Raw genomic sequence first — 15,163 nt, forward strand, 5'->3', positions numbered from 1 at the left:
GAAAGATAATTCTCCACTAATCCATGTGCCAGCTAGACATGTATTGTGCAGAAAACACTTCTATATTTTGAAAGTGAGGATGAGTTGAAGTCACTTTTTTAAAATTGAGTAACACTCGTGAAATGTCCATGTCCTTGCAGGTATATCTTGATAAGGAGATAAATAAGTAGTAAGGCACCAATGTATCAATGCATGGAAGACTATCTCAGCAGAATAGGTGCATGTATGTGCTTTCTATTGCTTTTTGTTTAACACAGGCAGAGATGTAGTTTTATCTTGGCTGTACCTGTAAAGATTTTGTGCAGTCAGAAAACTGCCAGCCAGCATAGGGCTATCATCATGTTACAAAAAGAAAGCACTTTACTGCCCAGAACATCATACAATGTTTCCTGACCTCAATGTTTTGGTCTTTTGGGGAACACTGACATAACTACTGCATTGGTCCCTTTTTAGTCTTAGTTTCTGAGAACATTGTTTCTTTTAATGGGTAAATCTGTTTACTCACAGCTTTTTTTCTGAGGTTAGAGCAACATTTTAGTTTACCTAGCAGCACTTCTCATTACTATTTAGGAGCAGCATGACACTGTAAAGGAGACCAGACAACATATACCATAGTACCTGTTTCAATATATTTTGAGTTATTAATTTATTATTATTATTATTGTAGCCAAGATAATCACACACACAAAATAACAAAGTCAGTGCATGAGAGTGTCAAGGAAAAACATCAAATGCTGCAGATGCTTAATTTGTCTCTTGGGAATGTTATTCCATGCACTTGCACATTTTTCTCTTTAGCATCGATCTGTAAGGCTGAATATTTTAATTAATCTATCATCATGTACTTATTTATAGTGTGCCTAAATGATATTATCAAGATATCTGTTTTCTATCTTCATTATATAAAATGTTTCAGAATCTGAAAATCTATACCAAATAATGATATTTGAAAACAAATATTTTCAAGTCTTTTTAATATGTGTATCTTGGCACTCTGACAAACTTTAGTTGCTAGCAGCCAGGCAAAACACATACTCTTGAAAAGTAACAGGTCTCTGTTAATTCTTTTCATCTGCCTATCTGATAAAACTCCTTTAAAATTTGTATTCAGCACCTCAGAATCCATGCATGCAGGGCTGGTGTAATTTGTCTTCCTCATACACTTAACCAGCAAGTGGGTTCCTGAATCCCTTTGATATAACAATAAGATTAAAGGTAGTTATTTTGCTTTCTGTAAGGCTTTGCACAATGGTACAAGAATCACTCCTTCTCCCTGCAGTAGGTCAAATTATACTTATTTGTTCTCTGCAAGTTTGATTTTAATACATGAGTGGAATGGCCATAAGAAAACTGCTTGTAAAAATACTGCATTAGTGCCCATAAATTTAGTTCTTTATCTAATTGTATTTTCCTCTTACTGGCCAAAATTTTCTTTCTCTTAATTGCCTAAGAAAAACTATCTCTCATTGTTTCTACACTAAACACATGAACAGCATTTGCTACATGTTGACAGTATACACAGCCTTAATAAATACAGGGTGCTGTAAGGCTTTAGCCAAAGAAATAGATAACAGTATCTTTCTCTTTTGAAGCCTGAATTAAAAATAAAGAAGAAAAAAAGAAAAAGAAAAAAAGAAAAAAATAGCTTGCATTCAAATACTTGCTCTGATTTACTTTCAATATATTAGGTTTTATTAGTACTGTGAGGCTCAGGAAGACATTCATTAGTGTTATATTCAATGTCACACTTGTATCTGACTGCAAAGTTGAGAATTCTTATTATTAACTTCTAATGATGCCATCTTCTGGTGAATTATGCATTTACCAGTGTTGGGGTCTAGGAACAGCATGGAGAAGATGGAAAAAAAAGCAGCAAAATCAACAGGGATGATAGAAACACGAAAGAAGAAGGGGCACATGCACACTCAGGATTTTACTTTGTAGTTTGGAGCTCTGTGGTGATAGGCACTTTATTAACAGTAAGAAAATAATTCATTAGGTTTTGTCAGCTGCTTAGGGCATTTCATTCTTATGTGCTTGTGCAGTGCCTAGCACAGCAAATTTTCAATCTTGGTCAGGGTTCACAAGCATTCTACTGATATAATCATACTTTAACACAGTGATGTTGCTTGTGATTCAGGTTTGTGTCTTTTACTGTTATGATTTGCAATGAGTCAGCAAACAGACTGGTAATTATATGTCATCTTATCCATCTTCTTCGGGCTTTCTCTTTCTTCACTGGTTGTACTTCAATAATTACTGCATCAAAACCTGCTGCAGAATCCCTTTTATCCACAGACACGTATATGTACAAGCAAACATTCACAAAGCAGTGCCAGCCCATTGACTCTGTAGGCTTTTATCAAGCAGACTCTCTGCAAAAACACTTTCTTTAACAGCTGTATCAAATAGCATCTTTGTCTCCTGGTGAACAAGTATATTCCCACATGATTTGCTGGAAGGATCAAATTTCTTCTAAATTTTATGTTCACAGTGGAGAGAACTTGCTGCAGTTTTCACTGTTGCGTAAATTTTTACGTTAAGTGCTTCCTACATATTTTTCCCCTGAAGCTTCTACAGATATATATACCCTTTTCAAGGTGAAGACGAGATATCACTAAGTCCAAATATATATTATTACATGTTTCTTATTGTCCCTGTGAGGTGTCCTACTGCTTTTATATGATGATGGGAGCAGATCCATTGACATTTAGTTCTTTCTGTTTGTCTTCGCATCCTAGCTTGCTGTCCTCTTTTGGAGATAGAACTGCAGTCTTTCTAAGTAATGACTGTTAGCATTGAAGCAGTGATTCTGCAGTCAATTTTGGCTTACCTTTGTATGGGTTCCCCTTGAACGTGTCTGCTACATTTCTTTGTTGATAAAGATCGTCTAAATGGGAACTAGGTGCATAAATCTAGAAATAATAATAATAATAAAAAATTAAAACACAGAAAGAAAAATCCTAAGTAAACCTGGCTGAATGATATGCCTGGTGTCACTACAAAGAGTACAGCATACACACCTGTGGATCTTGTTATCATTTCAAAATATTTGAGAAGATTGCAGTATTGAACATGTAATTTGAACACAGCATTTTCATTTGCTATCCAGATTTATCTGTGAATATAATTGTCTGTTGCAACTGTTGGACTGAGGGTCGCCCTATGTATCTTTTCTGTACAGCTTAGCACATCTATTTGGTACAGTTTAACTTTTGCAGTTGTTTTTGGTTAGAGTTGCTCATGAAAGTCACATCACTAAGAGGATGTGCTCAGAAGAACATGGCACAAGAATGTACTGAATTAGCCTTTGCTGTATATTATTGCATTGATGGGCATGCTGTACTGCACAGTCTTTCTGCACAAGCCCTTTTTTCCACTAAGTTATTGCTCATGTCTCCACACAAAGAGAACTGAAGTGTAATCTCTGTGAAGAACAGTGGAAGGGAGAGAGACAAAAGAAGGAATTGCACTTCTACTTTTCTCATTTTCTTCTTGCAGTGCCTTCATCTTCTGAAGAACAATGTTAAAAGCAGTAGGAAATTTCCAGCTTTCTTTTTGGTTATCTAGGAGATCAAAGAAAAAGCATCATCAAATACTCATTTGCTTTGAAACTAGGTTATGATCCTTAGAAAAAAATGAGCTCTACTTTCCTGTTTATTGTGCAGATGTTGAACTACTAAATTTAATAAATGACATTTATGGCTCATATTGGAAACCATCAAATAATTTTTGCAAATCGTAGACAAAGAAAGTGATGACAGAGCAGAATTTTAATCCAGCTCATCAATGAGAATTTTATGTGAAACTGAGCAGTTGCCCAACACCTTTACCTTTTGAAAAGCACATTGTTGTTACAGACACAGCGAGTCATTTATGATGAAAGATCATTAAACAGAATGATCTTATACTGTACATCTTTCCATCTTTAACCTTGTACTATTACAATAATTACTATAATGAAATTATCATATGTTTTTGATCTAGATGTATTTTTTAAAAACCTTCAGGTAAAAAAAAAAATTACTAAAATTTGCAAGTAGACTTATCTTACTTTGAATAGCTTAAATTCCATAAGGTTTTGTACTCCCCCAGGTCCTAACTTTCAATGTCTTGAGTTGTTTCTAGCCACACTGAACAATGAAAGTTTCTCTGTATTGTCTAAGGATTTCTCTTTGTCCAGTTTCCGCCTTTAAATGTTCACCCTGGGTCAGTCTTTATTCTCTGTAAGAAAACTCCTGTAAGTAAATTAATCTGCCCATAAAGAAAGATAAAGAGGATTTTAATACAAGTGTGTTGGTGTACAGTGTGGGATGGCCTGTCACACTGCTGCTGAGGAGCTGTGTTAGGAAATGCCACAACATGGTAAAGTGTCATTTCCGTTGCACCACGCGCAATAAGACTCTATTCTGTGGGAATTTTCATGGAATATAAAATTTATTTTTCTTGTTTTTGTCTACATAATAAGTACCAACATCTTCATATTGATAGCTGTGTGGCTGAAATCTAGCCCACACTGAATTATTGCAGAGAATTTCTTAGTCAACTATAAATTCTCATATGTGGTACTGCTTTTGTTCAGTACTGTGACATTCCACCAGTGGTAGTCAGTTCCAAACAGAACTTAGGACATCAGCTCTTCTTGTAGTGTAAGAAAAGAAGTAAGTTCCAAGTAAGTCCCTCTGAAGATTCCTTCCAACTGTCTTAGACATGAAAAGGATTCTATTTTGGATGTGCCTATTTCTTATGCATCTATAAGATTAGATTTTGATAACTTTTATTTTCTTTTTGTGTGTAGAGTAGAGTGAGAATGATTTTACCTGATACGTTTCATGGCAGAATTATGCACCATGCCTCTAAAATAAGTTTATTTTTAATACTGTTCTGTTATCTGATGGTAGAAAACACTGGATGGATGACTTACAAATGTTTCCTATAGTCCTGCAACGCCAGTTTTTGGGACTCAAGTACCAATTATACAGGAGGATGTTAGCTGTGAGCTGTGAGATTACTATCCTTAATCTGAAAATTATCTTTCCCCACATGAGTGCTGGCTGCCTTGTTGGCGGGGGCTGCCTCTGGTGACTATACCATGCATGCCCACTCCAACCACCATCATGTGTATCAGGTCAGTGAAAAAGGTGACTTGGACTCTCATAAGTTGTACATCTGATACTGCTCAAAAGTCCTTGTGTCTAGTGAAAGATGGCCAGATGTGCCCAGGGGAAGCTCAAATAAGTGCTTTAGCTGGCAGAAGAATTATCTGCTGAGTGGTCTCCCTCAGAACAATGTGGTCTCTTTAGTGAGGGTGCTTTTCTGACTATTTGTTTTCAAACCTTTACTGATGTTTCTGCCCTGGTAGTGCAGTTCCAGTATTTCTTCCAGATGTTATCATATAAACAATGTCTGAATTGGAGCCTCATGGGCTGCCTTGTAAATTGTGAATTTGTAAGGGTATTTTTGGATGACAGAGTTGAAGACAGCTGTTAAGGAAAGCTATTGCAGAGCTAGCATGTACCTGAAGAAAGATGAAACGCCCAACACGCATAACGCCTCTAGTTTTATTCTGGTGGCACATGGTAGCATGATGCTCTTGCAAGAAGTCTCCTTTACAGCAGCATCAGCCAAGATCAAGGTCAATAAGCCAGGCATGGTGTTTGTTGTTTCAATGTCCTCTCTGATCATGAACGTGCCTTGTTATCACAAGGAATGTTCACAATGCTTGGTTTATTCTTCAGAATACAAGTATACAACCTACTTGGCTGTCGTGGGACTCCCATGCTCATAAAATACTGAACTGTAAAAAAGTGAGATAGGTAGTGAATTACAGATGATGGTTGCTAGTTAACTAGACAGACTTCCACATGGCATATGACCATAACTTTCAGTGAATCAGTTTGCTGTACTGTATCACTTTTCTAATAAACAGAAGCCAAAATATAATGTTGCTTCATACTTGTTCATGCACATGAAAACTGTGGGTGCAATGATCCAGACACTCAGCCTTCTGATACTACTGAGTCAGTGAAAAACAAGGAATGAAATATGTGAAGGTAAACTTTAGAAATCTTACCTGTGGCAATTAAAGAAAACAAACACAAAACAAAGTGAAAAAACAAGCCAACCCCTGGAAGGAATAACTGATTCTGTTTTGGCTGGCTGGGAAAAAAACTCTTTTTAACAGTTACAGGTGAGGGAAGCCTGTTGATACCTATGGGCACCATTAAGTCTTCTCAGGCACAGTAGAAATTAATTTCTCCTTGCTGGGAAAAAAAAAGTCACCCTGAGTGATAACCATCACATACTTAAAGAGCTAAAGAAGTGATACTTTTCTACTGTCTGTAGAAGTAGGCTGGATTTTTTCAGGCTTGTATTAGGAAGCCTTGGTGTACTAGGTGGAATTTGTTCAAAATGAATCATTTCCTTTACACTGACAGTGTTAGAGAAGGTGGCAGACTTCTCTGCAAAGTTCTGCCTAGCATGGTGCTGCATGGAACTGAAGGGTACATATTGTGAAGGAGACAGCCCCCTCTACCATAAAGCTATCCTTGTCTGGGGCTTTTGTCAGCCCTGTACCCTGAGGAGAGAAGAGGGTTGCACCATTTGGAGGGACAAAGCTGTAGAGGCCAGGCATTTGTTTTGTTATTGGAGTCAATTGCAAACACTGGAAGGTCTAATGGCTGTGGGGCCTATGAAACATTTAATAAAAACTTCTCTTTTAGAGTTTTCCCTTGTCCAAATATGGCCACATAGAGAGGGCATATGCATGGACTTGTGACAACAGACATCTGTCTTGCTGGGATGTGCCAGGTTTGATGGAGAGGCCCATAAAAGGAGTTAGCGTGAGGCTGGAGAACAAGCATCACTGTTTGCTATAAACAAACCTTACTGAAATGACTGTAACTGTGGTGTTTGAAAATTGGCCAGGCCTACATGGTAGCAGGGGAAGAAAATAATGCTTTCTTTCATCTGTTCTTGCAAACAGCTGGAGACAGATAAAAGCAGAGACAGATTAAACCTAAGCAAGATAGGGGCTGCATGCTTTGTTCTTCAGAGCTTTCAATTTTCTTTCTTTTTTTTTTTTTTTTAATTTTTGTACAAGACTATCAGATCAGATCAGAATCAAAAAGCTTTTCTTTTTCCTTTTTCTTTTTTTTTTTTCCCTTCTTTTTCCCTCACTTAACGAGATACTTGTTTCACTTCGAACTCAACTCCTGTGGACATTTCTGTCTCAGAAGTATGCAAGGATAACAGACTCTTTGTTCTGTTCTGCCTACTCATGGCACCTTACAGAGCTTTGACACACAGATGAGGCAACTACCTCTACAACTCACCCTGAAGACGTACTTTGCCATAATACATTAGATGGCAAACAGTACTAAAACTGTTTAAAAAAAAACTAAAAATTTTCAGATATGCTAGTAAAATTTTGCTGGTAATTTAAATAGCAAAAAATAGGGAAAATTATTTTTTATCATAAAAAAACATTATTTTTTATCATAAAAAAACATCAAACCCAGACAAAAAATGTCTGCCAGTTCTTCTGGGTACACAGGATAAATTTTTCAAATCCTAGCATTTAGATTTAGCACTAATTTACACTGACATTAATTGGAATTACTTACGGAACTAAGTTTCCTATGCAATGCTTTAAAAATATACCTTGATGCTTCCAACTGTGTGCCTTGGGCTGCTGTTTTGGTACACTGATATACTGATTTGATAATGCATATCTCTATCAGCGTGAGTATGCAGGGACATAGGCTTATCTGCATAAGGAGGTACTGCAGATCAGGTCTTCCTGATAAAATCTGCTGTGGATATTATTACAACAGAAATAGATCTTCTGTCATAAATCCTATTATTAGGTCATTCTTTCCTTTTACCACTTGCAGTTTCTTATGGTTTTGTATGTTTTCTATAGGCATAAAAAATTAAGTATTACTTCAGATGTATTTTTACTGTACAGTCTACTTTCCACATAATTTGCTATTTTCCCTCTAAAAGTGAAGCATATTTAAGACCCATTACATGCACTATTTCTTCCCAGGTATGCTTTATGGCAAACAAAGATGCTTTCACAATGGTATCACCATAAGCTAGCATCTGATAAATCAAGGCTATCTATTTTCCTCCAAGCTGTACTTCCTGACATATAATTGTCTTAAGATAACACCCTCTTTTCAAAGTTTGTGAAAACACAGATATATGAGTGCAGACAAGATACTGGTAAGTGAAAGTATGAGGAAAAAAAAGCCATTTCTGGTCTACCGTGTCTTGTGTGGTGAAAAACCTTACTTCTAAACTCAGGGTGTTCAAAGGAGCAGCCTGAATACTTCATGATATTTGTACGCACTTGTTTTCACACAGGAGCTCCCTATGAAAGTCCGTTATGCAACAGTCATAGATTCAACTTATTATCACCTAATTAAAACATTCATTAGTAATGCATCTTCTTCTGCTGAGCAACTGGATTGTTGTCTTGGTTTGATGCACAAAGAAAATTAATTTAAAAAATTAAGAATTGCATCTATTTAACTTTTGAATGTTATTAAGGTCCCCCTAGTGATTTTATAAATCAGTAGCATCTTTAGAGCCAATAAAATTAAAATTTGATTGTCTTTACACTGTAGCTTCACACTGAGAGAATGAAGAAATATTTAGGCTGCTATTTGCTACTTTTTTTTTTCATTTTTCTTTTCTTTTTTCTTTTTTTAGTAAACATGTATTTGATGTCTTATAGACTTGCATCACAAATGCAGTTACATGTTCCAAATATATATACATATATATATATTTATTTTATTTTACAGCCTAGAGATACTCATATTTAAATAGTATATAGTTCAGGACATATTTCCTATCAAAAAATGTTAAAGGTATTGCCCTTCACTGCCCTTTTATAAACAAAAGAAGAGCTTTTATTTGTAGGATGCAAGATAAAATAAACTCTCAGAGGACAAATGATTATCAGCTCTGCATTCTTCAGAAACATTTACTTCCTGCCTAACATTATGCATAGGTACAGTATATAGTTACAACAAATAACAATAAAAACTGAAAAGCTATCTAACTTCTAGTTCTTCCACAACCACAATTTTTGAAATTTACCGTTAAAATCGTCCTTATCTTTCCAAATTTCAGACTGTTCGTGCTACCCTGCCTTTTTGTTACCATTTTGTTTCTGAATACAATAGCATAACTGCATGGTGGTCAGAAGTTTCATGTTAAATAAAACCAAACACTAAAGCTCTTCAGAAACAAAGAAAAACGCTGTTATTTATTTAAAGTAATTTTATCATGTACAATGAAAATTCAATACTTAAGGCATAGATAATTCATTTTTAGTTCTTCCACTGAAAGAACAGTATTTTAAAACTAAAGAAGCGTTGGAATTGTCCAGCGAATGGACACTGGTAGTAGCAATATAATAATAATAAAATAATAAATACTTCACGTTTATATAATCTGTATTTATAATAAACCAAGCATTTCATCATTACCTAAGACATTGTAATCTGCTTCAGATATGTAAGTACAAGTGTCTTCTGCAGTTTACTAAAGAAAGAAGTCACACAGCTCATTCCTGTAGTTAAATGCTACAGGAACCCTAGTATAGTCTTTTTGTTCAGCTTCACAACTGCCAGCAGCAAAGCTCCAGGAGGAAGGTGAGAAGGCAAATCAGCGCAGACATTGTTTGCTGTAATCTCAAGCCATTAGAATATAATCTGATAATTTCCTCTTCCCTTCTCAGTTCTACAAAAATATCGTGAAAATGAAATGGTTAAAGATAACAAGGTTTTTCAACATGCTTTGGAACTTCTGAAACATCTCACAGGTACTTAAGTTGAAAGTATCAGCTGCTAAAACCAATCAAAGAAGCTATTCTCAAGAGAGAGATCGTGAATAGATGTCTCATCAATGATCGTTTGAGGAACAACGGATGGCACTTATCAGCTCTTACAGGCATTAATCTCAGAATAATCAAAAGTAAATACCAAGCAAAAGCAACACAAATCTTTACAAGAGGCATGCACCAAGTCTGCATGTAGCCTTTTAACCCTTCTGTTAACAGGATGAGCCTTCAACCCTCTGCAAAACCACAAAGCCACCACCTCACACATATGAAAGCCACTGAGTCTTTGCTTGGAGTATGGAGCAACTGGTTTTCCAGTATTACTTTACTGTCTCTGTTAAGTGAAAATTGACAGCAGTTTTTAATGAACTTTACTGCCTGAACATGGCCAGGCCTGTTAGGTTTTTTGCTTTTGTAACAGGAAATAATCAATTCAAAACTGAATGCTAAAGAGAGCTAAAACATTAAAACTCGTCTAAGGAGTTAAATGTTCAGCTGTTGCTAGTTTGTTGCCTCATGTAATTAATCCACAGAGAAGCCTTCAAAGGTGTTTTGTTGTTGTTGTTTTTCCAGGTTTTTTTTTCTTTTTTTAAATTGATTAATTGTGTATCTGTGGCTTGCAAATATAAGAATTTCACCTCTCTTCTGCACTTCGGCTCCCTGAGATTGTGAACATATAACGTGGTTTTGGAATTTCCAAGGGACTTGAGAGACTCAAGTTTTTAAACAAATTTATTTCTGAATGTGTAATATAACTCAAGAGTCACAGCTTCACAATGCAGTGCTACACAGATGGGAATCTGGTCAGGAAAGAAGAGGCTGGTAGTTCTTCAGGGTACAAGTGAGACTAGTTAGGTCTGTTTTCTCTCTCATGCCGAAATATCATTTTGATGCTGACATTCAGTGCAAGGTAGGAGTGAGACATTAAGGATGGAGAACAGCAAGAATATTTTGCACTAACTTTGCCAGTAGAGATAAAATAACATTAAACTCTTATTAATCATCTCAATATCTCAGGATATTGAAAATAAGTATATATAAAGCAATCTTGTAAATCTATGTTGTTGATAAACTGCATTTAAAAACGCTCAGACCTTCATAAGTTTTTTGTTTATTTATTTTTACCAACTGATCTCTAAAGACAATCAAGTAATATAGTGCATTTGAGGAGACTGTATGATACTACTGTGCACTGGCCAGGGCTGTGACTGCATATTATTTGTGTAGAGTGCTCAGTGTTAGAACTTCATAGAGCAGTATTCTGAGAATTATGCTACAGATCAGAATTCAGACTAGTCTTCAGCCTCTTATACGTATTGAGTAACTTATAGTATAATTTGCAGTACTTATTTCTCTAGGTTAATATTAGTTTCTACTTCTGCCACAATGGCTTACATCTATGTTTTCTCTTGCTCCTGATAAAAAAAAAAAAAAAAAACATTTTTCTTTGCAGTTTTGTCATACAAATTGTCTGGTTGTGTGGAAACTCAAACGTATGCAGATTTTGCAGAACAGGAAAATATTCACCCCTGTAACTTCAAATTTAAATGGGAGAAATAGTTTCCCGCTGCACAGGATTATAAAGATCTCCAAGTATTTTTATGTTGTATAGAGCAGCAGCTGTGTTATTTACTATTTCAGTGACATATTCTCTGAAGCAAAACATGGCCCCCAGAAGTTAAAATAGAGCATCTATAGCATTCCTTCCACCATTGCAGAAGGCAATTCTGTTGCCATCCAGCCAAAAAAAAAAAAAAAAAACAAAAAAACAAAACCACCACCACCAACAAAAAAACCCAAACAACAAAAAACATAACAAAAAAAAAAAGAAACAAAAAGAACCCTCAATTTACCACAGACCCTTACCACAGCCGTCTTGTGTGTTTTGAGAGAGACACTTCAGAGTGCCATAGAGACACCGACACAGCCAGCAGCCCTTCATCACCCAGTCGCCATGGATGATGCTGCCGCACTTTCTGTCAAGGACAAGGGAGACATTTACCACCACAAGACATAGCCAGCCAGAGGAACTCCCTGGTTTTGATTTAATTTTTACCTTAGTTCACAGTGTCGGCCACTAAAATGCTTTGGGCATGCACAGAAAGCCCCTAGGATGCAGGTGCCCCCGTTTTGGCAGCAGTTTCTGTTCAGATTTTTACCTGTGAGATAGTAATAAGGAGTTTATAAAGCAAGACAACACTGTTGGGTCTACCAAGCATTCAATGGGCTGTAAACTTCCCTTTTTCCTCACTTGTTCTCTCCAGTTGCAAAAGATACTTAGTTTTATTGTCTTTAGAGACAATAAAATTAGCTGCTTGTTAGGACTGTTTGCACAGTTAAACCGAGTTTGTTTGGCTAGGGATTAGAAGCAAACTACGAGGGATAACGGCATGGTCAAGAAGAAAGGCCTGGCATGTCCCACAGAAGCAGTACTTACCCAAGTGAAATAATTCACTTTGACTGAGGCACGTTTTAGTCACATAAAGAAAGAGGACAATTACCGGGAAGTGCTGCTAATTTTTGAATAAAGGAGGCATTGTTAGGGGGAAGTGCCGCTTAGTCTTGAGACTGGAAGAGAACGTTCCCTCAGGCATTTCTGAGATGCCTGGGATAGAGCTTTTCTGCTCAATTTCTTCTGTTCTCGTGAAATAGTTTCTGGTCACAGTGAATTTTACAAAATAGAGATAATTTTAAAAAAATTTACGAACTCCTTCCCAAGTCCAAGAGTCCAAACATTTCTTAATTTCCAACATTCTGTTTTACTACTGTGAAACATTTTGCAGATGAGAGATGGCTGCTTTTATCTTAAATTTTTAGCATCATTTCATAAGCGGGAAAATGTAAAAGCTGCCATAGAAAACCAACAGGTTGGAAGCTTTCTGCCAACTCAGGGCTCAGGAGAACCATCAAAGGAGTATTATGGTATTGTATTTAAAACAAATAAACAAAACATCAAAAACAAAAACAAACAAACGAAAAACGATCGATTTTATGACGTTGTTTAAATGAATAAAGTTACCTACTCTCTGTAATCCCGGTGAAAGGTACAAATTCTCTGGAATTCTGTTGCTTTCTGCTTTGGTAACTCTGATTCATGTCACTGAAAGCATCTATAATTGTCACTGAATTCTTAGGCGATTGCTTTTGCGCTGTGTCGTTGAAATTTTTCACATCTTTTTCATGTTCTTTTTCACGGCCTTGAAAAGAAGTGCAAAAAGAAAGGATAGCTTGTAATGAAGCAATGCATACAATCAATCTATAAAATAAACAAGGAGGAAGGGAAAAACAAAGTTTTCTTTACCTTTTCCTAAATGAATGGCCTGCCAAATCAGAGTCACAGTGAAAAGAATTCTACGAAAGCCAAATAAATGAATTAGATTAATGTTAATATGACACAGAGAACAAAAAAGATGTTTGGACTTCGAGGGAGGGAAGGAACATTTTCAAAGATTTATCCAGCATTGAAATTATAAACTATAAATATTTCATATCCGCAGTAATCATCACACCAACAATCTCAAGATTGCAAATGAAAAAAAAAAAAAAAAGGCGAAAAAAATAGAAGAGAAACAGATGGGAGAGAAAGAGGAAACAAGGACGTGTATGCTTATGCCTTCTTCCAGAAAGATACAGATGACATACACTTTCTAGATGACAATCAGTTAAACGTTCTATTTCCGTACATTTCTTTACCACGATGGAGTTACTAGCATCTAGTTACAAAAGGCAAGAGGGGAACATATGCCTTCACCTTCGGTTTCAAGCACGTTTGTTCCTTTCATCATCCGGTTCCGATTCTCAAACAAAATAAGTACTATTAAAAGACAAAGCATCCTTATCTAGAGGAGGTACTCGGCAGTGCAGGCAGCCTTACCTAACATGTTTTCGCCAGAACATCTTCCTGCAGCCTGAAATACTGTGTATTCCTTCGGGAAAGCTTGAGCAGAAGTCCAAAGTCCCTCACTGAAGGCTGCTACGTGCAGTTGTTCTCGCACCATATACAGTACCAAGACAGGCAGAAAAGTTGACGGAGGAAAGCTTTCTCTTTCTGTCCAGCTCACAGCAGTGTAGAAAAGACATAGTTCCCGGTTGTGTCTCTTGCTGAGCCCCCACTGAGCTCCAGGAAGGGAGTGGGGGCACGGGCTGGGACTCCCTGTCCCGTCCTTGATTAACATGCGCTGCTAAAGGGTGGAGCAAAGTAGGGTTAGATACAGCCGAGGGGAGATTTAAGGGATCGTGACCACTGAAAAGCTCAAGTCAGTAAATTCTAAACTTCAATTCACTTGTTAATTGAAAAAGAAAAAAGAAAAAAAAAAAAAAGAAGTGTATATACACTAACATCACATATTGCATAGGAAAGAAAAAAAAAATTCTGCAGAACTGTTGTAGGTGTACGGTGAACAGCAGCAAGCACAAAACAAAGCTTGTCTCTACTGTGGGTTCCTACAGGGGGCTCTAGCTTTATAAAACTGTACCTCTTTGCAGCACCGAGACAGAGCCTGCACAAGAAACTGCTATCAGCGTTATTACAGAAAGCAGTACAAGGTCCTTGACAGATGTCGGTTGCTTCACAACAGCCATTCATAAATTCTGAAGACAATCTTTGAAACTTTTTGCAATGCCAAACCCATTAGAGAGCATTCCTAGTCCATGCAAAATGAACTGACGTAAATTTATTTATTGATATACAGTAAAGGAGTCTAGAAATGCTCACAACTTTGCAATGCCTCAGCAACACTGACAAGAACACCTGCAGCTTTGGACAGTGGTTAAAAAAAAAGCAGCTTTTGGCCGTCTTTTCTCCAAAATATCCTGCAGTGCATATTGTTCTTACCTAAGCTGTAAGAGGAATTGCAGCAATGCAGGTATGTTTTGTTTTGGAGGGCACGTGAAAGAGAACTACCTTCATTAAACCAGCACAAATCAAGATAGGAGACAGTAGCATGGCTAGCCCACATCAGATATATGACCTAGACCCTCATGAAGAATTGGCTGTACTGGCTAAAGACATTGCCATCTCCTGCAGTTTGTAAGATATCGTGGCTGAAGGTTGGCAGCTTCATCCCCATCAGATGAGTGATTTGGAAGCAGCAAACACTCCCTGTCCAATGTGGTAAAAAGGCCAGTTTAATTTATGAGAGAATATTTCTAATTTAGTCAACTGGCTTACCACTGAAGTGAACCGAGAATGCTCTGAGGGCATGTTATCTTGTCTCTCTTGTGGGGATACTGATATCCAATGAAAGGATAGAGCTGCATGCCTGGAGACATGAAATGGCTCTTTCTGCAGGGAATGCTTGCCACCTG

General features: G+C 36.9%; 1 protein-coding gene across 2 annotated transcripts; it reads right to left on the reverse strand.

Moving 5' to 3' along the window:
- Positions 1-735: 735 nt before the first annotated feature.
- CFC1 (cripto, FRL-1, cryptic family 1) lies at positions 736-13,988 on the reverse strand. 2 transcript variants are annotated; one of them, XM_046905205.1, is made up of 6 exons: positions 13,731-13,988; positions 13,158-13,207; positions 12,880-13,053; positions 11,913-12,015; positions 11,723-11,832; positions 736-2,915 (listed from the first exon to the last, which is right to left on the reverse strand). In XM_046905205.1, the coding sequence occupies exons 1-6, from the start codon at positions 13,751-13,753 to the stop codon at positions 2,902-2,904; spliced, it is 474 nt and encodes a 157-aa protein (XP_046761161.1). In that variant the 5' UTR covers positions 13,754-13,988; the 3' UTR covers positions 736-2,901. The 2 variants fall into 2 exon arrangements, with proteins under 2 accessions (XP_046761161.1, NP_990031.1); NM_204700.3 differs by lacking the exon at positions 736-2,915 and adding an exon at positions 9,254-9,756.
- Positions 13,989-15,163: the final 1,175 nt, after the last annotated feature.

Source organism: Gallus gallus, chromosome Z (assembly GCF_016699485.2).
Source record: "Gallus gallus isolate bGalGal1 chromosome Z, bGalGal1.mat.broiler.GRCg7b, whole genome shotgun sequence".
Classification (NCBI taxonomy): Eukaryota; Metazoa; Chordata; class Aves; order Galliformes; family Phasianidae; genus Gallus; species Gallus gallus.